The sequence below is a fragment of the Danio rerio genome, chromosome 14 (genome assembly GCF_052040795.2).
Source record: "Danio rerio strain M-AB ecotype USA chromosome 14, GRCz13ab, whole genome shotgun sequence".
NCBI classification, from domain to species: Eukaryota; Metazoa; Chordata; class Actinopteri; order Cypriniformes; family Danionidae; genus Danio; species Danio rerio.
The window spans coordinates 38,031,105-38,057,500 of record NC_141034.1 but is presented as its reverse complement, the minus strand read 5'-3'; the positions used below and the strand labels follow the sequence as shown (position 1 = coordinate 38,057,500).

At 35.7% G+C, this 26,396-nt stretch overlaps 1 protein-coding gene across 2 annotated transcripts in view; it reads left to right on the top strand.

Moving 5' to 3' along the window:
* Window positions 1-24,472, top strand: part of ocrl (OCRL inositol polyphosphate-5-phosphatase) — a 31,740-nt gene extending 7,268 nt beyond the window's left edge. Inside the window, exons 4-24 of one of the 2 annotated variants that reach the window (XM_087280895.1) lie at window positions 93-134; window positions 573-686; window positions 2,345-2,491; window positions 2,609-2,837; window positions 2,920-3,078; window positions 3,630-3,731; window positions 7,382-7,496; window positions 7,595-7,711; window positions 7,918-8,099; window positions 8,206-8,317; window positions 10,219-10,328; window positions 12,151-12,286; window positions 12,362-12,472; window positions 14,018-14,183; window positions 14,643-14,878; window positions 16,639-16,662; window positions 19,060-19,176; window positions 19,294-19,378; window positions 19,803-19,930; window positions 21,223-21,334; window positions 21,412-24,472. In XM_087280895.1, the coding sequence (XP_087137021.1) occupies window positions 93-134; window positions 573-686; window positions 2,345-2,491; window positions 2,609-2,837; window positions 2,920-3,078; window positions 3,630-3,731; window positions 7,382-7,496; window positions 7,595-7,711; window positions 7,918-8,099; window positions 8,206-8,317; window positions 10,219-10,328; window positions 12,151-12,286; window positions 12,362-12,472; window positions 14,018-14,183; window positions 14,643-14,878; window positions 16,639-16,662; window positions 19,060-19,176; window positions 19,294-19,378; window positions 19,803-19,930; window positions 21,223-21,334; window positions 21,412-21,536 (2,669 nt within the window). In that variant the 3' untranslated portion in view covers window positions 21,537-24,472. 2 annotated transcript variants of the gene reach the window in all.
* The last annotated feature ends 1,924 nt before the right edge of the window (window positions 24,473-26,396 follow it).

Genomic DNA, 26,396 nt, shown 5'->3' with positions numbered 1-26,396 from the left:
TTTATCACTGTTAGGTAGAAGACTGTGTGTTATATTTGCTGTTACAGTCCTCTGGAAATCTGTTTCTGACTTGCTTTAATATTCCATTTTAGAGGCAGAAGAAGCTCTTCTCATTGACATTGACTCTATTAGCAGTAAGTTTTATTTATATATATATTTTTTATAAATGGTTCTGCATTTTAGTTGTGTATTTGATTTCTTGGTTTACATTAAATACTATATGTAGTGTGTTTGGATGATTATATAACCATTGAAATTAAAACCAAGTGTGTTTCTAATAATTATTTCATCATATTTAGATGAGTCATGCAGTTGAATCATATCATGATTTAGTTCATCATCTGGTCATAAGCAGCTTATTGTATAAGCATTCAGCCTAAGCAGCTTATTGCTACTCTTATCCATTCAATTTCATTTTTAGAACTTGTATGAAATGCTAATACTGTAGCTTGCATTGTTTTTGTGCAGAGGTTTTCCAATGCATTCAGCATTAATCAATTGAGGGCTCACTGAATAATCAAATGTATAATTGTAATGTTTAAATGTAAGAATGTGACACTGTTTCTCAACAGAGACAGTACGAATACGTCTGCGAGGTGAACGAACACCGGAGCTTCTGCTTGAGCTTCAGGATGACGGGCAAACGCAGTCTTTTCTTGAGCATGTGACGAAGGCCAAACAGCAAGGTGATACACCTTATTTTCCCTGCACAGGATGCAGCCGCAAACATCAAGCCACATTCCTTATTTATTAACTACTCTTATCATTTATTTACCTGGGTAACCAACACCCACATTTATAGCTTTGTCAGTAATGAATGCTTCCCTGGAAGAATTGACCTCAAAGCCAGACTGACGGTTTGAGAGTTATACATTTATGGTGTTGGTTTACTTGAGTTTACAATGATAGATCCACAATCAAAGCTTAGTCTCCCTGCTGTAGGAGTTCTCCAGTTTGTTGTCACTGAATGTAGCCTTAGGTTGTCCCTTATGTTGCCCATTGCCTTAGGCTCCTTTTTATATATTTGTCTGAAGTCTAGTCGATTAAAGATCAGGGCAATTGTAAAAATATTATATTATGAAATTTTATCATCTGGTTTATTTTGACAGATTTTTTTTATTTATAGCAGAAATAGAACTCTGGATATTTATACTCTGACTGAAGCCCAAAGTATGATTGTGCATCGACATAATTGTGTGACGCATAAACACTAGAAAATCCAATTTCAATGGCTTTTCTTTTTTCTTCAAAGGTTAAAAGTCATGAAGTCTACTCATTTAAAACTTGTGGTATTTTTTTTTACCGTATTTGCTCATGCAGTTTTGTCTATGTTTTTTTCCACTGTGAAGCATCAGCCTGGTGATGTGTTGACCCCCTGTGGAAAAAATAAATGTAAAATAGGATATATAAAGCACATTAAGTATGCACGTAATGTTCACTCACTTGCACTGTTTACATACCCTACCTTATGCTAAAAAACTGAAGCATATTTAAGACCAGAGTGCGAATTACAGGGGGGTTTGGGATGGATTGATCCCCCTAATTAACGCTTGATCCCCCCTGAAGGATGTCGAAACAAGATGTAGTTTTGTAGTTTAACCTACAGTAACATCTGAAATGGCTCATCAGAGAATATTGTAACATACCTGCCAACACTCCCGTTTTTCTCATGATTCTCAAGTGTTTCAGATTCATCTCCTGCCACCCTCCCGTTTTGTTATTTCTCCCGGAAAACTCCCATATCTTCATCCAAACTTCCCCGCCAAGGATAGAAAAGATACCTCAGCTTTTTTGTACCTTCTGTGAAACCCCCTCGTCACCAACTTTGGTATAGGATATAATCGCAGCGGCTGCTTAAAACACGCTTCATAGTACAGTTACTAACACCAACAGTGTTATTCAGACACCTCAACCTCGAACCTAACCCCCTCGTCTCCCGGATTTTCAGGGACAAATGTTGGCAGGTATGCTTTAAGTCAGATTACAAACTTAAATGCGTTTTATTAATAAACTAGATGCAACTAAAAATAAATACATAAACGACTGAAGCATGTATTACACAAACTAACCAAAACAGTTGACCCCCCCTGATCATCAATTTGTAATTCACACACTGCTTAAGACTTTAGGTGTACAGATTTGGCTCATCAAAAATGTAAGAATGCTGGAACAGACATTTTCATGTACTGTTAACTCTAATAAATTCTTGCTGGCCATACCAACCAACTGTCATTGAGTTTAAAAGCATGTTTTATCTGTTAAATGCATATAAAAGGCTCTTCTCAATTGGTTTAATGCATCAAGTCAGATCTGAAACATTAATGTTGAATTGGTCCACCTTTAGCTGAGAGGAGTTCACTGCCCAGGAAGATGGAGCCAGTTGTACCTGCTCCAGTTAAAGACTGTGTTCCAGTTCCACCTCAGAGAGGAACCTCCAAATCCTTCTCAAACAACATCAACAACAGCACTTTAGCAAATCCCTCAAACACAGGTATAAAAATGGCATACATAATGCAAGAACATTACAATATTTGCATTGGTTTACAGGGACATACATATATCACAGTAGTTGCTTGTGGAAACTCAGTGACCCTTTCTGTACCTGCAGATTCCACCCGCTCGCTTGCCACAGATTTTGGCTTTGAAGAAAACTTTAACCACGTTTTAAAAGTGGAAGAGAAGAAGAACAAGCAGAATCGTTTAGTTGCACAACGAGAGCCACCACCTCCACCAATTCCCCCTCTTCCTCCTAGGAAAGGCACAAATACATCATTGACAGGCCCAGCTACCAAAGAAAGGCCACCATCTGTACAAAATGCCACACCTGTCAGAAATGAGTAAGTGCTACTGGTCTTAAATGCAGAAACTTATGGATTTTCAGAAACTGTTTTTAAAATGTTGTGCTCCTTGTCATTGCAGATTTCAGTCTGTAGACCGATCTGTTTCCTGGTCTGAAAGCCCGTCCAACTCCACCATAAGACAGGCCATGATGAGCAGCCATGCAGGGTCAAGAGAAGGTTTGCTCAAGTATCGCCTCAGCAAGAAAGAGAAAGAATATGTGGACATTAAGAACTTTAAGTGAGTGTCAGTTTTCCATGTGCATTTTGTCAGTAAAGTCAGCTCTTGTAAACATCCAGCACATGGAGTTGAAGCAGCATTTACTACACAGAGTTGTTTTTTTTGACTAAGGATGCAAAATAGCTTTTAAAGTTGAAATCTGCATATTTGGATGAAAATGATATTAAAATAATCGCTCTGTGATAATAACAGCAGTTTGCATCGCTTGTCAGTGAACTACGGCTCTGTGTAGTTAATGCTGCAAATGAAAACACCACGTGACAGCGTTTCTACCTCCAATTGATTTCATAAATTCAGTTAAGTGTTTAAACTAAAATTTTCCTGTTTGTTGGTCATGTTGAATTAATGAAAGGATTTAAATTCTATGTTTATAGTCAAATGCTATGAAGTTTTACTGGATTTCTTTTTTTGTGGGCCCTCTGGCCTTTAGAGCAGATTTACTACTGATGATAGAACTTTTAGGATTATCACCCAGGTCTACTGTAAACGTAACATCAGTGATTTTGTTTTGACCGCTTTAAGGTGATTGATTAAATCCCTCTATTTGACAGGTTCTTCGTAGGCACGTGGAATGTAAATGGTCAGTCCCCTGACAGCAGTCTTGGGCCCTGGCTCAGTTCTGACCCAGACCCTCCTGACGTCTATGCACTAGGGTGAGTGTCACATCATGAACTGAGAACACTGTTATACCCAGAATTCCATGCGAGTTGTGTCATCTTTAAATAGTAAATTGTTATTATTTGCAATTTTGTAGCATTTTTATTTGCCCTCCACTTTTTTCCAAACTTACAGAAGTTTATTTTCTACTGTTAAACAGAAAAAAATACTGCTGTATGTATATGTAAGAAAAAAAACATGCCATCATTACATTCATACATACATATCACTATGCACATACATAATTACCTATATATACATCACATAAACTTTAGAAGTAAAATAAAGAAAAGAAAAAATGAGAAGAAAAAGGGAAAAGAAAAAAGTAACAACAAAAGTAAAAAAGTATAAAATTAACACATTTAACAAGCCAAACATATGAGATTGTTATATATCTTCCAATTAAAATTCACTTAAATGTGGTTGTCTTTATATTGCCTATATATCAACCATTTTTTTCCAACTCTTCCTGAAAATATCTGTTTTCATCCTCAACATAAATGTCAGTTCTTCCATTATGTTATCAAAAAGTTGGTTGTTCGTTATGAGTTTCATTGTAGTTTTTACTACAATAGAAGTTATTGGGTAACATCAGCTGTCTGGTTACAATAATTCTTGTAAGCATAACTTATTTTGTGTTCAGCAGAAGAAGGAAATCATACAGGTTTGGAACAAGTGAATGGTAAATGATGACAGAATTTGTATTTCATCCTTGTAATGTATTTTATTCATAATTAGGGATGCACCAATATGTATTTTTGAGCCAATTTCTTTAGATTTGGAGGCAGATAACCGATATATATATGATCATTATCTACAGACCTCCAAAATATTCTCCAGCTTTTATTGAGGATTTTACAGAGCTGTTATCAATTGTAACCTCTGAATTTGATTATTTTAGTATTGCTGGGGATTTTAATATTCACATTGATAATCCAGAAATCAATGCTGTAAAAGAACTGATGACTGTTTTTAACACTTTTGATCTGACTCAGCATGTTCAAGGACCCACACACAATCGTGGACACACTCTTGATCTACTTATAACTAAGGGTTTACACATTTCATCGACTGTTGTTAAGGATGTGGCACTATCTGATCATTTCTGTATCTTTTTTGATATATTGATCACTCCAGCTATTAAAGACAGATCTGTCTCTGTCAGAAAGAGATGCATAAATGAGAACACCAGTGAGCAGTTTATGAAGGCCATATCGCTAGCACCAAGTATATCTGCAGATTCTGTTGATTCTCTCCTTGATTTGTTCAACTTTAAAATTGAGAATGTCATAAATGACATCGCTCCTGTTAAAGTCAAGAAGCTGACTGGCAGGCAAAAGGGATCTTGGACAAGGTCACCGAGAGTACAAATGATGAAAAGACAGTGCAGAAAAGCTGAGCGTATGTGGAGAAAGACGAAACTAGTAGTCCATTATAATATCTATAAAGACAGTCTTCATGCCTTTAATATGGAACTAAACACTGCTAGACAGACTTTCTTTTCAAGCCTTATAAACAGCAACTTAAATAATACTCGCACACTCTTTGCAACGATAGAGAGACTCACAAACCCCCCCAGTCGGATTCCAAGTGAGCTACTCTCTGAAAGCAAATGTAATGAGTTTGCTCATTTCTTCACTGATAAGGTTAATAATATCAGAAAGGCAATCAGCTCATCCAATCAGTTAAGTTGTGTCGATATCAAACAAGCTCAACCACAACTTGAGAAGTCAGACATTATGTCTGATTTCATGGCAATTAACGGCAAAATCTTAGAAGAAATTATGCAAGTTATGAAAACATCAACCTGCAGTCTTGACACGCTCCCCACATCATTCTTCAAATCGGTGTTTACCTGTTTAGAAATGGATCTTCTAAAAGTGGTAAATGCTTCACTTCTCTCAGGGATTTTTCCAACCTCACTTAAAACTGCAGTTGTTAAACCCCTCTTGAAGAAGAGCAACCTGGATAACACCCTATTGAGCAATTACAGGCCAATCTTAAATCTCCCTTTCATTGGTAAAATCATTGAAAAAGTTGTTTTTAACCAGGTTAACAAGTTCTTAAACTTCAGGGGGTGTTTAGACAATTTTCAATCTGGTTTCAGAGCACATCACAGTACAGAGAGCGCTCTTATAAAGATAATCAATGATATACGCCTAAATACAGATTCAGGTAAAATAACAGTGCTGGTATTGTTGGATCTCAGTGCTGCATTTGACACTGTCGATCACAGCATACTTCTGGATAGGCTGGAAAACTGGGTTGGGCTGTCTGGCACGGTCCTCAAATGGTTTAGATCTTACCTTGAAGGTAGAGGTTACCATGTCAGTATAGGTGACCATAGGTCGAGGTGGACACCCATGACGTGTGGAGTCCCACAAGGCTCGATTCTGGCTCCTCTCCTGTTCAACCTTTACATGCTCCCTCTGAGCCAAATAATGAGAAAGAACCAAATCTCCTACCACAGCTATGCTGATGACACTCAGATCTACCTAGCCTTACTGCCTAATGACTACAGCCCCATTGACACCCTCTGCCAATGCATTGATGAAATGAGCAATTGGATGTGCCAAAACTTTCTTCAGTTAAACAAAGAGAAAACTGAAATGATTGTGTTTGGGAACAGAGATAAGGTTCTCAAAGTAAATGCGTACCTTGGCACTAAAGGTCAAACGACAAAAAATAAGGTCAAGAATCTTGGTGTGACTCTTGAGTCAGATCTGAGTTTCAACAGTCATGTCAAAGCAGTCAGTAAATCAGCATACTATCATCTCAAAAATATTGCAAGAATCAGATGCTTTGTTTCTAGTGAAGATTTAGAAAAACTTGTTCATGCTTTTATCAGCAGCAGGGTGGATTACTGTAATGGACTCCTCACTGGTCTTCCTAAAAAGACAGTCAGACAGTTACAGCTCATCCAGAATGCTGCAGCCAGAATTCTAACAAGAACCAGAAAATCAGAACACATCACACCTGTCCTCAGGTCTTTACACTGGCTGCCAGTTACATTCAGAATAGATTTTAAAGTATTATTACTGGTCTATAAATCACTAAATGGCCTAGGACCTAAATACATTACAGATATGCTCACTGAATACAAACCTAACAGATCACTCAGATCATTAGGATCATATAAACTAGAAGTTCCAAGAGTTCAGTCAAAGCAGGGTGAATCGGCTTTTAGCCACTATGCGCCTCGCTGCTGGAATCAGCTTTCAGAAATGATCAGATGTGCTCCAACATTAGGCACATTCAAATCAAGACTGAAAACACATCTGTTTAGCTGTGCCTTTACTGAATGAGCACTGTGCTGCATCCGACAGATTGCACTATCATGTTTTTCTCTTCTTCTTCATTCTTTTATATCACATTTTACCTGTTTTTATGTTTTAAGTTCGACCCCCGCATGCACAAGGCAGGCAGTTCTGTACAATTACATAATCTATCGGCTTTAAGATATCGGCCTAATTTTGATATAGGATCGATAACAATATCATTAAAAATAGAATTTATTGGCTTATAATGATGTCGTCGCCGATATATTGTGCATCCCCTTTCATAATAAATAATTGTGCGCTATACATTGTGTATTGTAAGTTTGTCTGTTATAGTGCTTTATTCAGCTTATTCTGTTATTTGTCAGATTTCAGGAGCTGGACCTGAGCACAGAGGCGTTTTTCTATATGGACTCATCCAAAGAACAGTTATGGGTTGATGCAGTAGAGAGAGGCCTCCATCAAAAAGCCAGATACATTCAGGTGATCAGTGAATACCAACTGAAATGTCCTGCTTGTAATCATTTGGTGGCCAAAGAAAGTGGTAAACATTTGCTGAACACCCTGCATGCTGTCTTCAGGTTCGTATTATCCGCCTAGTGGGCATGATGTTGGTGGTGTATATCAAAAAGGAGCACAAAGATCAAATTCGAGAGATCGCTTCTGAGTCTGTGGGAACTGGCCTCATGAATAAAATGGTATGTTTAGATTTGTTACAATAGGAAGTGGTTTGTTAAGAGGAAGTCTCCATTGTTATATTTGTATTAGATATGGTATAATTTATGTTATCCCTTACACAATTGAGATGAAATGACCACAAATGAAAAGATACATGCCTTAAATGAGTGTATCAGTGTCAGTTACCTGATCAGATTAACCCACATTTATTACTCTGTGACTATAGGGGAACAAGGGAGGAGTGGCAGTGCGCTTTGTGTTTCACAATACCAGCTTCTGCTTTGTAAACTCTCACTTGGCAGCTCATGTGGATGACTTTGAGCGGCGAAACCAGGACTACAAAGACATCTGTGCCCGCATGAGTTTCCACCTGCTGGAATACCCGCCTGTCAGTATAGTGAAACATGAGTGAGTGTCAAGATTCCAGTCATTCATCGGTTGCTCATTATATGTGGACAAAACTTTTAATGGACTTAAAATAAATTTGTTAAATGCTTATATTTTCTCCTCCAAGTGTGGTGATTTGGCTTGGAGATCTCAACTACAGGCTATGCTTGCCTGATGCAGGGGAGGTAAAAAGGCTTATTGCTGAAAAAGAGCTACGGAGACTACAGGAATATGACCAGGTGAGACCATATATGTTCTCAGGCATATAACTTTTGCATGTTTTTTTTTCTCGTGTTTATTGCTTTATACATGTTGCTTTAGAGTATAAGTCAGTATAAGTATTAAGGTGTTTATTTTTCTTTTTACAAAATATGGTATTAATATTTAAAATTAAACCGTTTTGTTTTAGTTATGCACCCAACTGTATTGATCTGTTATTATTTGTTGCTTCATCTTTTTCTTATGTGTGTATATTTGGCTGTTATCTAAAGGGATAGTTCACTCATAAAACAGCAAATTCTCAACATCCATACATGTTTGAGTTTCTTCTGTTGAACACAAGGAAAATATTTTGAAGAATGTTGAAAAAGCGGCAGCATGGTGGCACAGTGGTTAGCACGATTGCCTCACAGCAAGAAGGTTGCTGGTCGAGCCCTGGCTGGATCAGTTGGCGTTTTTGTGTGAAGTTTGCACTTTTCCCCCCCGTGTTGCAAGGGTTTCCTCCGGGTCCTCTGGTTTCCCCCACAGTCCAAAGACATGCAGTAAAGTTGAATTGAATAAGCTATATTGGCCAGATTGAATGCAAGAGTGTATGGGTGTTTCCCAGTGTTGGGTTGCAGCTAGAAGGGCATCCACTGCGTAAACCATATGCTGGTAAGGTTGGCAATTCATTTCACAATGACGACCCCTGAATAATAAAAGGATTAAGCCAAAAAGAAAATTAACGAATGACTGAATGAATGTTGGAAAGCATCCATCAATAGTATTTGAACAATTCGTTGTTCCTACTATGGATGTCAATGGCTACTGGTTTGATATTCTTCATGATATCCTATAGTGTTCAACAGAAGAAAGAAATTCATGAAGGATTGGATCCACTATGGGTAAATGGAAGGGATGTGAACCTACACTGGTCTCATGGTTCGGTTCCGTTATGATAGAATCATGCCATGGATTCGATATCTCGGTGCATTGATGATGCTTTCCAAAAGCAATTGAATATTTTACTTAGCAACACAATAATTCTTGTATTATTTTATAATTTAGAAGCATTATTTTGTTTCAATATTTGTTATACAATTTTGTTTTTTAATACAAGCAGTCAGATATATGTACCTTTAATTTTACCTTCTGAAAAAAAACATGTATCTAACAAAACTCTAGTACATACACAGAACAACATGAGGATTTATAGCAAATAAACAAATGCAAATATTATTACGCTTGCTTTTTGAGCCTTGTTGAGGGATTTCTTAAACGCCTATGATTGATCATGCGCTAAACAAAAAAAGGCTGCGATTGACTCTGGATCCACAAGTAACGTTACTGCTGTAACAGCCAAGAGAGGAGACAAAACGTTGCCTGCACAGATATCTGCTTTTTAAGTAGTTGGAGCGTTATAACTACACACGGTCTCCTCCCTTGCCATAGCAAGGTACCGCCATATAACGTATATGTGATAAATGATGTCAGTGCAGAATAACCGATTACGATTATTACTGAACCGATACCGAATTGTTTGCGTCTGCATCGTGGTGCATTGAAAAAAAACAATTAATTGTGACACTCCTATTAAATGGTGAGGAATTATCCCTTTCAGTGATAGCCATATATAGACTGACTTCTATTTTTGTTAAAAGCATATTTAATAGAATCTTTGACTTTCTTTTTTTTATTGTCCACAAGTTGATATTTATCTTTGGCTTCACCACATAATTGCATCAGCATTCACATCACATAGATCACAAAAAGCACAAATACTTTCAACATCATTTTATAAATCACATTTAAAACTCAATTAACACTATTTATACTATTTAACCCAGTATTAAAATTCTAATGGCAGTTGGCACACATTTCTTTACTTGAGGTTGCCTAAAGCGTCTTTTTGATGGCAAAATCTTTGTCTTCATATTGGCAGCTGAACCTCCAGAGAAAGACTAAACGTGTCTTCACCGATTTCATGGAAGGGGAGATCAATTTCATCCCAACTTACAAATATGACGCTAAATCAGATCGGTGGGACTCAAGGTAAAGTTACTGAGACTGAACACTGTTTAATAATCACTTCATGGTAGAAAGCTCTTAAAATTAAGTAAATGATGCAAAACTTATAATTTCTCGTTATTGCAAAAATACAAAGAAGCCCTCATTTTAAACAATGGTTGCAAGAACTCTTTCATTGTTATGTATATAGTCAGGGAAAAACCGGAAAATTTTTTCAAAATATGGAATCCCTTTGTAGGATTTCTGAAAGAAGCTGATACAAATCTTTTCTCTGTATAACTTGTATCTTGTATCATCTGCTATTGATGTACTGTTATTCTATTATGTACCTTTTATATTGTTAGTATATTTTCATGCTTTTATTAACGTATATAATTGTATTTTTTGTTATTATTATTTATTTTACATTTCTTGTATGTTTGGTTTTGATTTCTTTAGAACATATCAGAAGTTCGAAAAACATTAAAGAGCCCCTATTATGCATTAAAAAAAACATTGTATTTTGGTTTTGGGGGTCTCCAACAACAGGCTGATATGCATGCAAGGTCAAAAAACATTTTAGTTGTCCTATAATATGCATTTGTTTTTACCTAATATACTAACGACTCCCATATGATTCATTCTCTAATTCATTTGTTGCCAAACCCCTCCTTGATTAGCACGATGCTAATCTTCGCTGATTGGTCAGATGACCCAGTCTATTGCAATTAGTCGACTCCGTTCGGCTTGAGACAGGGAAATGCCCAGCACAGCTTATAAACAAGTAGTCAGAGTACAGAGTGTATGTGTGAGCCCAATGTAGGAGTGCATTAAAGCAATTGAGTTAAACACCAGCATATTGCTCTATTCTTAACCACAACACGCATTCAGTATTAATCCACAAAGTGGCAAAAGCTGAAATATTTTGAACTTGGCAGCACACGTGTGTAGGAACAGCTGATGGTGGCCATAGCAACGACAAATGGAAGTAGACTGCGAGCTCACAAACAAGTTTTAATCCATTAACATAACGGCACACGTCACGATTTCAACATGGTTTTAGATGCAATATGAGAATATAAAGAGTTAACCAGACACAGTACAAGCTGTTACAAGTAACAAAACACAATTAAATGCATAATTTGCAAGCTAGAGAAAACATGGAGGCAGCAGTTTTAATCCTAGTTACTTACACTTGTAAAATAGAGGAAGAAACTAAACCATGAACTGTGTATTGTAAAGTTTCTGAAAGGCTCCGACAAAGTTCCATACATCAATAGTCTTTTCTGGTCCTTCTTTTAACAAACGGCCGAAAAATCCCCCGTTGTAAGCATGTAGATTACTGAAGCACTTGTCTGAAAAATGAAAGGGAACACAGCACAAGGCTGGGGCTATAATGCTAAGGTATTTTTTCTTCACAACCTCATCTTTGGGTAGAGAAAGTAACACAAAATTTCCCTCACACTTCAGAGAACAGCGTCTTCGCGGCATGATTCAACCGGGATCTGCTATATTGTATAGTGTATATAGCTATAGTCCTCAGTTTATTTCTACAATGTTTGTGGATGGGGCCAGGGATTTCAATTTCCCCAGGTCTGCTCGTGCAACAAATGGGCGGGGCTTGAGTTCCATATCGATGTCACGCGGACACGGCTAAAGACTCATTCGAACCACTATGAGTCGACTCTATAATAGATGAATCAATATTTTTATACAAAGTGCGCTTTTAGATTTAAGCTTCAGCTGGATATTTCAGTTCACTGCTGAGTTACACACTGCATGGAAGGTCATTTTCAAATACCCATAATAGGGGCTCTTTAAAGACAGTGTTTAAAAAAAAAATGAAATGAATGTGGTGTATTTACAGTGGGAAGTGTCGCATTCCTGCTTGGTGCGACCGTATCCTATGGAGGGGAAGCAACGTGAAGCAGCTTCACTACCGCAGTCACATGGAGCTGAAGACCAGTGACCACAAACCTGTCAGCTCTGTCTTTAGTATCGGGGTGAGGTTTACTCCTTTCATCATCCTCCAATAATAGCATCGAGAGCGTCACATTGAATTTATGTGTGTGCTGCAGGTGAAGATGGTGATTGAGCAACGCTACAAAAAGATTTTCGAAGAGATTGTGCGGGACATGGACAGGATGGAAAATGACTTTCTGCCCTCTTTGTCCCTAACCCGACGGGAGGTGAGTAATGACAGAGAGCCAGACAGGGCAGTCTATCCTCAGACAAACTCACTCTGCATCGATCCACTGGCCTGCCTCCATTCTTTCTGAGGTCCCACTATATATTAGAGGAGGATCAATAATGTTTGCAGCATCTTAGCATTTCGCTGAACTGTGAGTGTGTTATGGGCTAATCATGTGTGCCATAATTGCTTTCAGAGTGGAGGCATTAGGACAGTTTGCTTACAAATGGAAAAGATGGTTCAAATAAACTCATCACTTGGACTCTATAAGTTGGAGGATTTGAATGCAGAAATGAACACTTTGGCAGAGATGTATTCAATTGATCAAAAGTGACAGTATAGACATTTATGATGTAAAAAATTGACTGCATTTTAAGCTTTCTATTCATAAAAGAGTTATTATTAACAATTTACATAGACTATTAAAGGGACAGTTCACCCAAAAATGAAAAAAACTCACTATTTATCAAGTATTTTTAAGTGAGTTTTGTTATTCTGTTGAACACAAATGAATACTTTGGAAGAATTCTGAAATCCTGTAACCATTGGCTTCATTCGCAGGAAACAAATGCTAAGTATATCAAGGGTTACAGGTTTCCAACAATTTTTAAAGTATCTTTTTTTGTGTGTTCAACAGAAAAAAGAAACCCATAAAGGTTTGAAAATCAAAAGATGAATAAATTATGACAATTTGCATTTTTGTGTTATTAATTACATTTTAAATCCACATTATTCAGTTCCAAAAGAAGACTACAGAATTTAGCTGGAACCTACAAAAATACGATGCAGTAAAGTTTTGGATACTAAAAATATTTATGTGAAATGGCAAAAAAAAAAAGAGTTTTGATATGCTTTTTAAACACAAAAGTAGACATTTTGAAGAATGGTGGAAACCTGTAACCATTATACTTCATTAGGAAAACCAAATGCTATGTAAATGAATCATTACAGGTTTACAACATTTTTCAAAGTATCTTTTTTGTGTTCAACAGAAGAAAGAAACTCATAAAGATTTGAAAATCAAAAGGTGAGTAAATGACAACTAAATTTTGGTGTAATTAATTACGTTTTAAATCCACATTGTTCCGTTCTAAAAGAAGACCACTGGAATTAACTGGAACCTGCAAAAATATGCTTTTGAATAGTTTTGGATACTGAAAATATTTATCTGAAATGGCAAAAATTAGTTTTGATATTCTGTTGAACACAATAGAAGATATTTTGAAGAATGCTGAAAACCTGTAATCATTGACTTCATCAGTAGGAAAACCCAGTGCTATGTCAATGAATTGGTGCAGGTTTCCAACTTTTTTCATTTCAATATATTTTTTCGTGTTCAACAGAAGAAGAAAAAATAAAGGTTTAAAAATCAAAGGGTGAGTAAAGGGAGACCATTTTCATTTTTGGGTGACCTATCCCCTTAAGCGTTGATGCTGAAATATTACTGAGGTAATGTTGAATGTCCAGTAATAGAGCAATGGCAGATGATAGAGCATGAATTTCTAGCCTAATACTTATGTTTTACCTGTTCTTTTATCACTAGTTCACCTTTGAGAATGTGAAGTTCCGTCAGCTGCAGCGTCAGAGTTTTCTTATCACTAATGATGGACAAGTTGCTTGCACCTTCGCCTTTATTCCCAAACTCAATGACTCCCAATACTGTAAGCCCTGGTTACGTGCTGAGCCCTGTGAAGGGGTACTAGATCCTAGTAAGTATCTCATATGGCATTTTAACTCTTTATCTGTGTTATGACATTTTATTTGATGATTTTGTTAAATCATTTTTATATTTTTCGGTTTGATTCTTTGTTTTTTTGGGTTTTGTAATAAAAAAAAAGACCTGATTGGACAATTTACCTAATTGTGCAATAAAAAGGCACAGAAGTGTTTCAGAAGTAAATTTTCTCAGAGGTGGCAAATGCATTTCTTCAATCTTAACTGAATACTGTTATAGTAAAGCTGAGATTAGTCAAAGCAGCAATCATGTAGTCTGGCAACTTTACACAGTATTTTGAGCAAGAAATTGATGGCATTTTTTCTTTAATGCTTTAAAAAATTGCATGCCGACTTCTTATATACAGTAGAGAGGACATATCTGATTTATTCATGTGAAGACTGAGACCGTCCAATCATCCAGATTGACTCAAATATTCATGTTATCTGTACAGATGAGAAAATCGAGATCTTCTTGGAGGTGTATGTCAGTAAAGACTCAGTGACGCTTTTAAACTCTGGTGAAGACAACATTGAGGACATCCTGGTGCTTCATCTGGACAGAGGAAAAGACTACTTCATCACTGTCTCTGGAAACTACCTGCCCAGTTGTTTCGGTACATCTCTGGAGACTCTGTGCCGCATGAAGAAACCTATCCGTGAGATCCCCATCACCAAACTCATCGACCTGGTGAGGCCCATTCCACTGCTGGAGTCGCTTAGATTAGTAGCAGCTAATACAAAAGTAAAAGTGGTTTTATCAAATTTTTGTCTGTGGATGGAAGTGACAGATAATGGTGAGGAATTTTTCCTTGAGATTTTGCAAAAGAGAGAACTTTCCAGTTTTGCTAGAGAGAGAATGTTATAATTATATACAACTTGTTCAGTAGCATTCATGCATTCATCATGCAAACCACTCTGTTCATTTCATTCTTCACTCTATTCTCAAATTATGATTCGTTTTTCATTTTTTGGGTGAACTATCTCTTTCAGTGGTGGACAGATATATACTGACTTCCATTTTTGTTCTGAAAGCACTTTTTTTTTAAAATGGCTTTATTTTGGCAGCTGAACCTCTAGAGAAAGACTATACGTGTCTTCACAGATTTCGTGGAAGGGGGGATCAATTTCAGTCTTAATTATATTCTCAAATGATATTTCTTTTTTCATTTGGGTGAACTATCCTTTAAACGGTAGCCATATAGAGACCTCCATTTGTGTTCTGAAAGCACTTTTAATAGAATGTTTGGTTTCTCTTTGCAAAGAGAAAGACTGAACGTGTCTTAACTGATTTCATGGAAGAGGAGATTTATTTCATTCTTCACTATATTCTCAAATTATAATTCATATTTCATTTTTTGCGTGAACTATCCCTTTAAGTGGTAGCCAGATATAGACTGACTTCCATTATTCTTCTGAAAGCACTTTTAATAGAATCTTTGGCTTCATTTTGGCAACTTTGGAAATGTGTTTTCACTGATTTCATGAAAGGGAATGAGTCTTCACTCTTCACAGTATTCACAAATTATAATTAGTTTGTAATTTTTTGTGTGAACTATCCCTTTAAATGGTAGCCAGATATAGACCTCCATTTGTTTCTGAAAGCACTTTTAATAGAATCTTTGGTTTCATTTTGCCAAAAAGAAAGACTAAACGTGCCTTTACTTATTTCATGGAAGGGGGATCAATTTCACTCCTTACTATATTCTCAAATTTTTCATTTTTTGCGTGAACTATCCCTTTGAATGGTAGCCAGATATAGACTGATTTCCATTTTTCTTCTGAAAGCACTTTTAATAGAATCTTTGGCTTCCTTTTGGCAGCTTTGGCAACGTGTCTTTACTGATTTCATGGAAGGGGAGTTCAATTTCTCTCTTCGTTATATTCTCAAATTATAATTCATTTTACATTTTTTTTTGCGTGAACTATCCCTTTAAATGGTAGCCATATCTAGACCTTCATTTGTGTTCTGAAAGCACTTTTAATAGAATCTTTGGTTTCATTTTGCCAAAGAGAAAGACTAAACGTGTCTTCACTGATTTTATGGAAGTGTGGGATAAATTTTACTCTTCACTATATTCTCAAATTATGATTAGTTTTTCATTTTTTGAGGGAACTCTTTTAAATGGTAGCCATATATTGACCTCCATTTTTGTTCTAAGGACTAAACACATCTTCACTGAGGGGATATCAATTTCACTCTTCACTCTATTCTCAAACTATGATTAGTTTTTAATTTAGAAAGTAATCTGTCTTCTTTTTAGTTATTTTCTCTTTCTGTCTATCTACTGATCGCCATGGGAAGCCAAAAGCCGCTTATCTATGATTATGCAAAACTCTTTTCACTGATTACGCAATGTCTCTCTGTCTCCTTTTTTCTCCTACCTTTACTTCTTTCTTGCTCTGACCACTCCTTTTCAACCAATCAATATGGGTCTGCATGATTCTCAGGGAGAGGATAGCTGCATGGAAAAGGTAAAGTCCACCTTCATTTACAGAAAAGACTCATTAGGTCATGCAATAGGACAGTTGCGATTATTAGGGTGTGTTTGAGGCAACAGTAGCTGTTTTTTTTTTTTTTTCTCAAACGTTTGTCCCAGTATGACTATCTCCATGTGCTTTGCTGTTCCCACTGGTCAGCTTGCTTCAGTCACTCTGCTGGTTCAGACTAAGGAAAATCACTTGAATCTCTCAGCTTGAATTCTGGTCCTCCTTTCCTCAGCGATATTAGATTAGACGAGAGAGGAAACAGCTCACAGCATGGTGAAACCAGCCTCACAAATCCGTGTTTGTAATTCGGACTGTTCTTCAGAGTTGTTTTTGGACTCTGATCTCGCCTCTGTGGCTCAGCATGAAATTCATTCCTACTAATTGCATGACTTCGCTCATGTTGTTTAGGGGTCTCAAGGCTGTCACTTTTCTGAGCATAACATGTTTCTGTGTGTGAATGAAAGAGAGGAATGTTATCTTGTGACTCAATGTTAGAGGGATACATTGAAGGCCCCATTTTTTCGAAGAACCACGACGAACAAACTAGTGTGACCACATGCAGTGCTATATTAATAAACATTACGTGAATATTTCCTGGAATCGCAGAGCTTATTTAAATGAGCTGTTTTCTCACGTTTGCTTTTTGTTATTATGTTTTTTTCCTGAGGAGAAAACATGCTGAACATAATTACATACATAAACCACTATTTCAAATTTCTTTTTACTACTTAAAAAATGAAAAGGTAACTGAAAGTAAATTGGGGTCTATATTATATTCTTTAAACTAAGTCATTGTTCTTCAAGCCGTACTTTTAATAATTGTATTTTTAAAAGCACTTTTCACAAATGTAATTCATTTTAAATGTTGTAATTTGCACTCGAATAGAAAACATTTGTTTACAATTATAATAATATTCACAGTTTTACTATATTTTATTAAAAAAAATTCAACATTGGTGAACATAGGAGATTTAAAATTAAAATAAAAAACATAAACTAAAAAATGTACTCTAAAATTTTACCAAATTTGTGTAAAATAGTTTAATTTATCTTTTTTTACAAAAAAGTTTAAAAAAAAATGTATGTATATATATATATAATTTTATTTATTTATTTATTTTTTGCTGCGATGATTTGATTTGGTGTAAAACTGGTTGACAGTGAAGAGGATAAAAAATCCTAAATCAAATCAGTGCTTACCACTACTTTGAATTATACTTGCGGTGGTAACCGGATTACTCGCATCCCATAAATAGTTAAGTATATGTGACAAACAATAATTACAAACAATAATTGTATTTATTATGACACTCTTATACACTGCTACTTTTCAATAGGTTTAAGTAAAAAAAAAAAGACTGTTGAAATACAAAATGACATCCACTATTTCTCTTATTTTTCTGCTTTTCAGGAGCCATGTGCTCCCACTGACAGGTCAAATCTGCTTCTCGCTCTTTCTAGTTCAAAGCAAACTTGAATGCCAAAGCATTTTAGATTTGTATATCAAGTAGCCTATGTAATATATTAACATCGTCAAATTAATAAAATAATCAGCAAGGGGAAAAGTAAATGACAGAAAAAGGAATGAAAGCAAACAGTATCTCTAAATTATAACTATCGCAAGATTATAATGTGTTGATTATTTAATTAACGCAAATGTGTTGATTAACTAATGGTTTACATATAGGCTATTTTGCAGCCAATTCATCCTCTCTGAATATAAAGTAAATTTTCGTTTAGATTCAAGAGTGAATTATTGAACTGCAACTATGTGTGCGCAGTCATCTGCAAAGCCAAGCGAAAGTAGGCTTTAGTAAAAAGGTAGCCTAATGCAAAAATTTCTATGATTAATCTTCGCTCTAGAAAGTAAAATAGAATCCCAAACATTTTAGGAGATTTAGAAACCCCTGGCCATCTCTGTGTATCTACAGAGCAAGTGAGACTGTTTGTGTCAGTGTTGACAGGTCACAGAACGAAACGGGTAAATGAGAGAGGATTTTCCACTACTTTATCGATCACGGTTGTTTGGTTATATTAGGCAGATACAAAATAATGTAAAAGGATGATGATAATAATAGTAAATAAAACGTGTCACTAAATATACTTGGGCGGCCTGCCTAAGTATAGTCTGTGTGGGAAGCACTGCAATTGTAATTATAATTATAAAGATAGGGTCATACAAATTACATTACAAATTGTGTTAAAACTTTACACACTGCATTCAAGTTTTGTAAAAATTTCTTAAAATATGCACTAGTTCACAACAACTAAGCATTGGACTTTGTGCATGTATTTGTGTATAGTGCTACCAAATATTTAGGGCTCTCCTTTTAAATTTCTAATATAGCTCTTTAGGACAGTAATCATTTCTGGATTTCTCAGGAGAAAGCCCGGATGACATTCTTGTTGGACAGTGCTGGAACAGAAGATAAACCTCTAAAGATTCCCAAAGAGGTTTGGTTGCTTGTTAATCACCTCTACACCAAGGCCTGCCAGCAGGTAAACAAAATAACGCATGAATGCACCAGGGATCAATCATAAGTACTCATTTGATTGATTGATTGATTGATTGATTGATTGATTGATTGATTTTTTTTTTTTTTTTTTTTGCTACAGGAGGACCTTTTCCAGACCCCTGGCCTGCAAGACGAGCTACAAAGTATTATTGACTGCTTGGACACCAGCATTCCTGATTCCATCCGTATCCTTTCCCACCAAAAGCTCATAAAATATATTTATATATAGAAGGGACAAGAGATTTTCCCAGCAGACAGCTTACCGTCTGGTAGTCTGCACAAACCCCTTTAAGGGCTCTTAGAGTTACTTAGCATAGAAATGTAAATGCCTGTCACATCAATGAATGTGACCAAGTGGCTTCCTTTAAAACCACTCTGACTGGCCGGACTCTCCCACACATTGTTTCCCTGTGCTTCTGGGAGACCGAGAATGTTAGCTCTGGTTTACAGTAATGGTGCACGAGGTCCCTAGAGACACTGTGTGCCTGTTTTTTTTTTTTTTTTTTTGTTTCCTAGTCTTTGCCTTTTGCACACAGCCATATTTTCTTCTCCTGTGGATGAAATGTGCATTCTTGCTGTTCACTGTGGTTCTCCTTGACTGCTGGTTAGCTGGCTGTAATCACTCGGTTGCTGAAGCTCTATTGATCTTCTTGGAGGCTCTTCCTGAACCCGTGTTGTGTTATGAACTCTTTCAGCGCTGTCTCGAATGCTCTCATGACAGCCGTCTCTGCAAGCAGGTACATACGAGTACATGATTCAGTTCTTGTTGTTTCATGTTATCACTCATTTTGTATAAAATAAATTTGCCACATACTCAACACAACTACATTTCAGTGGTGGATTATTTATTTTTGTGATTTTTTTATGACCTCCAATAGCAAAAAAACAAAAATAAAAACTTCAATTTGATGTACAAAATTAGGGTAAAAATGTTCCAAATGATGAAAATAATATGATGACAATAATATAACAAACTCATGAACACACTCGCATAAAAATACAGTTTATATGTACTTTTTTCATATTTTTGCGGTCAATGATATTCGTTTTTTAAAATATGATACTGTCAGAGATTTCTAATTTCATAATTTCAAGTTTCTATTGCTTCTAATAAAAAACTAAAATAATAATTTGTCACTGTATTACTGCTTTTTTGATACAGTAATCCTTCAGTAGAAATATTCAACAGTGTCACTTGAACATTTTTTTTCAATTTTTAATAATGTATTAGCGGTAAAAATCTTATTTAATACATGTATTCATTTGTTAGTTGTTTTTAATTGTATATTCATTAGTGATTTGTTTTGCCATGAAAATAGCCTTTGTTGCAAACATGGCATTAAATAAAAATACACTATCATCAGCATTTATAAATATTCTATAATCTGTAAGGCAAAGTGTATACATGAATTAACCACTCAGCCTTTTTAATAGTGTACAGTGCTCAGCATATATGTACACCCCTCACAAATCTCTCATTTAAATTAGTATTTTCTATAGGAAGCTTTACGATATTATATTTGTGCATATACATTAGTTTAGTCAGTGCTGAAGCCAAATCTGGAGCAAATCTAACAAAATAACTTGTGCTGATGGTTCATAAATTAAATAATAGAAAGATATTAAATAGCAGTTTTAAAAATAGCAAAAAAAAATCAAGAGAAACAAAAATTTATACAATTTAGTTGAAATGTTGTAGTTTGTGGTTTATTGCAATATTTTGCATGAATTTAAATGTATTGTCTTTCTATTTCTAAAGATGTTCTGAGACTAAAATATTATTTTAATAAATATGTCTGTTAAATAAATCTGTTTTGTTCAAATGCACCTCTATATATTACCTATATTCACTGAGAAATGGATAAAAGTAATTTTTTAAAAAATGGGTTGTACTCTATTATGCTGAGCACTCAAGTCAATCAAATGATTCATCGAAATTCAGTATTTATGTTTGTATTCTACGTTATAACTGAAATGCTCTTATGGCAATTATCTAAAGCGCGTAAACAGTTATTTTTCTTCTTTTCAGCTAATATCCCAGCTCCCACGAGCCCATCGCAATGTGTTCCGCTACCTGATGGCCTTCTTGAGAGAATTACTCAAACACTCTATTGACAACAACCTAAACGCCAACCTCCTAGGTGAGTCAGATTTACTCCATCACCATCACATGCGTAAATTCAGGTATATTACTTATCGTGTGTCTTTTCTTGTGTAGCTACTCTCTTCGCAAGCCTCCTCATCCGACCGCCTCCCAACCTGGCTGGCAAACAGACGCAACATGATCGCCAGAAAGCCAACGACTTCATCCTGGGGTTTCTGATGGCAGGCGACGAAGACTGAGGAAGAAGACAACAGAACAAGGTGTCGTCTGAGGTGGTTCTGGAGCAAACAAACAAAACAAAACAAAAAAGAAACAAACAATTGGGGTGTGTTTGTGGCTGGAATTATGAGAGGTTTTTGGGCCACACTACACAAACATGTCTCAGTGATGAAAGTTTGGCACTGTTGGATAGTGCCTGTTTTGCACAGACACTGCCTGTATGTTACGCTGTACTTCTGTTCCTGCTTTAGAGGAATGGGTGTCAGCTTATCTACGCCCCCTGATTGTGTGGCTTTGGAAGCATTAATATTTACACTTTAACCCTTACGAACCTCATCCTTTTTTCAGTGTAGCATCTGTAATGCTACTTGAAACCCTACGTTTCTCTGGTTTTTAACTCTGGATCAGAGTGCTGTAATGCCAAATCCGAATATTCCCGGCCAGATTTGACTGAAGGCGTGTGAATGTGACTCATGGGGACTCAAAAAAATGACTTTGTTACACTAAAGGAAAGCCATGTTATGGAGATTGTATTGACTGCTGCTGCCAGCTCATCTTTCCGCCTGTCTCTCACTCTCTTCTCTTTCCTCCCCCAAAAATGACCTTCACAAAGTGAGTGACTTTGACAATCGACTATCTTTCAGAGAGAAGGAGAAAAGTCTGGGATATGATCTTTACTCATTCAGTACTTTCTGAATCATGATGAATCAGCCGGGTTGTGTCTATTTGTTATTTATGGATTCCAGTCTCGTGCTCATTTGTCCTCAGCATTGGGCATTTCGGGCATCCCTCACGGTCTCTTCGTCGGTCTATTGTGATTGCACAATCACACCCATAATTCTTCAGTCATCTTCAATAGTGACTATTAGCATTGGTTGTGGTTTAGATCTGGACTTAAGGTCTTATTCTTTTATAGATCTGCTCTGGATCTTGTGCTTCTACAGAGACGTTAACATTTTAAATAATGTGGTCTATTATCGTATTGTCATGTCCTGTAAAGATGCAAGCGTGGTCTTTCTATTTATATATGTATGTTGTGAGTTATACTAACCCAGACCGGGAGGATTTTTTAGTACGTTTACAGTCTTTGTGTTCTTCGTTGGTGTTCTTTCTTGTTACATATACACTTTCTATTTCAGTGTGGTAACATACTGTCATGTTTATCTGTCTTGAACGCATTGGGATTCTGTCAAACATGTTTGTGAATATGACTGAAACTCTGCAGGGTTTAACTCCTTGCACCAGTCAGGCTGGCTTTGTACTAGAGTGTGTAAAGAGGAAGTCTCCACTGTTATTAATCATCACCCCGATGCTAAAATATTATTGTAGCACAAACCACCAAAGCTGTTTCACCACATACTCGTGTGACATTGTTGCCCTACTCCAGTAGCAGCCTTTCCCTAGAATCTCACAGGAAATATTTTTTGTGAGTCTTGCAACTTTGGAAAAAAAAAAGGAGTTGTAAGCAGTTTCTGGCCAACCATGCTGTGTTTTGCCTTTCTTTATTGTCAGACAAAAAGTGCAAAATAGTAGCTTTAGATGTGTAACGGCTTGTCACTGAAGCAGTACCCTTAAAGGAACACGCCACTCTTTTGGAAAAAGGTTCGTTTTCACAGGTCACCTAGAGTTTAACAGTTCATTTTTACCTTTTTAATCCATTCAGCTGATCTTGATAAATGCAGGAACATTTTTAGCTTAGCTTAGCATAAATCATTGAATTGGATTGGACCATTAGCATCTTGCTCAAAAAAGCCAAAATTTCCTAATTATTGCTTGACTCTTCTGTAGTTCTATCATGTAATAAGACTATTTTCTAGGTCATTATGGCCAGGAAGTGTGCTGTCATTCTGGTTTAATAATCAAGGGATTTTGTTGCTGTACCAAGATCTTGCACATCGCTGTTACCTAACAGGACTATTTTTCAGGGGATGATAATATCATTGCACCTACTGCAGCCATGGTACTACAGCAAATTTCCTTGATTTTTAAGCTGGGGTGCTAGTATAGTTCCTAGCCATATTAACCTGGAAAATAGCTACTTTTCATTTTCCGTCAGTTTTAGTACACGATGAAACTACAGTAGAGTCAAGCTTAATAGGTAAATAATCAAAGCTCCTTTTTTGAGTAAGATGCTAATGGTCTAATCCAATTCAATGATTAATGCTAAGCTAAGTTCAACGTGCTTATGCTAGACTCGGAGATCAGATGAATGGATTAAAAAATAGTAAAATTAAACTGTTTAACTTTGTGGAAGTGGTAAAATAAGCTATTTCCAAAAAACAAAAAAGCTGAGTGTCTCTTTAGAGCCTACTTTGTGTTTTATCTATTCCTAAAAAGGTTTTATTAGTATCTTACATAACCTAAAAGGTTCGCCTTATGGTAATATCTTAAAACATCGGTATGTACCTTGAAGGTGCTACCTGAAACCTTTTACTGCCCCAGTGAAACTGCTAGAGTACTTTTGCACAAATGCTAAGTAGTGACGTTCTGTGAATGATATTGGCTGTGGCTGGATGTCCTCTGATGATCCGCTTTTACAGATCTCGCATGTCTAAATGACTTCACACCCTCTGCCATGTTTATAAGCATATGTCTGTGTCTTTATGTTGGTGTCATTTTTTTCTGCTTAAAGGGCCACCATGGTGCTCTTCTTTCTTACTCAAACTTTAAAGGCCTGAACTATTCACTCTTTTTATTGCCAATAAATAATGTTTCTGGGAGGGCCTCATTGCTAAAGACTGAATCAGAGGAACTGATATTCAGACTGATATTACATAGTTTTCTGGAGTGCTGTAATCACCACCCCGCCTGTTTGTTTGCCTTTGTGTCCTGTCTTTGTTTCTATTTAGTTCTGGTACTTTGCAGCTGGGTACTTGCACATACTTTGTTTTATTTGTGGGAAGGGGTCGGGCATCTAATTTATTCAGTCAAATAAAAAGACATTATGACTATGTAATCGAGCATTCTAGGATTTTTATTATTATTACTCAACCTTGTGCAGGAAAGTTTAATGCTTTAAGTTTGTTCACGTACGGCTCAGCAGGGTGCAATCTAACATTAATCCTTTCTACACATGCTAACATATTATGGTATTCACTATATAATAATTGCATTATCAAAACTACTGTATATAGCAAAAACATTCGAGCATATTTTGAAGATATCACTGAACATTTATTAAACGGCCGCTAAAGTACATTTCTATCTTGAGGGAATTTGTAGTCTTAGTTTTTAGTGGTAATTTAATACACTTAAATTACATTTGGTGCTTCTTCAAACTACTTATTTAATATGAGTTGAACCAACACAATGCTTATGTTTTTTTGGGTTGGGCAACTTAATTGTTTTATGTTCAATCCACTTAAATTTGCAAAAACTGTCAAATTGTGTTGGAACAACATGAATGAATTGTGTGGAACCTTGGATTATTTACAGTGTATGAGACATAACTGTACAATTATTTGAATTTCTTCTATGTTATTTAGCAGTTTGGACCATTTTTTAATGCTTTGCTAACTAGCAGAAAACACCCACCGGTTTTAAATTACAGTTGTGCAAATGGAAAAAGTATTAACACTGCAATATAGTGTGTTCCTGCATTTTATTAGAAAAATACTGATTTACAACATAAGCAATGTAACTTTTATATATATATATATATATATATATATATATATATATATATATATATATATATATATATATATATATATATATATATATATATTTATTTTATTTTATTTATTTATTTATTTTTTTTTTTTTTTTTTGTCATCGTCGTTTTGAACTCTGCTGTAAACTGTAGCTGTGTGTTGGGATTCGGACCCTTACAAGCATGTGAAACCCTGCAATGTTTTTATTGTCACAATCCAAAATAAGTTTTTATTTATTATCAATCTTAAATTACACCATTGTATTATTTGGAAAAATTTATTAATTTCATTTTATTGGAAGAAAAAAAATTTTTCTTCATCTTTTAATAATGTCACAACTTAAAATGTTTTATGAATAAGTATCACATTTTAAGCTGTCATATTAATACTTACCTTACAATGTGTCCAATCTTTTTGCCATGATGTAAAAAATAACTTCCATACTTTGAACTGAATAATGGAAACATTTTACACTTTAACCATGAAAAAAAAAACACACATATTTGTGCAGGACAAGTGTGAAACATTTTACTTTGAACAAGGGTTTCACAATATATTAAAAAATATTGTTATGGTCATAATAGTATATCCAATATCCATATCGTAGAGAAGTGCAAAAGATTTAATTCATTTTATGTGCCTAGCAATTGTGTCCTGCATGCATACACTGCTCATTGGATCAACTTTAATAAATTCTTAACTTTTTACGCCTAAAAGTACTGATAAAATAAACTAAGTTGAAACCAATTCATTCATGTTGTTGTAACAACCTAAAGTATTTTGTTAAAGTTTTCTCCTTTTACAGTGTAAGCTCTTTTATCGAATTTGACCAATCAGATGGGGCCTTTACACTCTTCTACCCGCCTCTTCAGTAGGTGCTTTTTGGTGAACTCAGAACTGAAAATATTTCTGGGAGACGAAATGCACTCAAAAAAAAAAAAGGGCATTTACTGTTTGTTCAAGCTACTTATTTAAAATGAGCTTAAACAACTCAACTATTGATGTTTGCAACTTAATTGTTTTATGTTTGATTCACTTAAATATGTAAAAAACTTACAAGTTAACTTTATTTCTTCATGTTGTCCTAACACAACTCGATTGTGTATAAACCAACATTTTTGTAGTATAAGAAAAGAACAGCCAATGAGAATCAGTGTTTCTGCAGAGTTTTTCAGTCATTTATGATGTTTTAACTTCTAAATCTTTGCACCTCAACATAAATTTTCT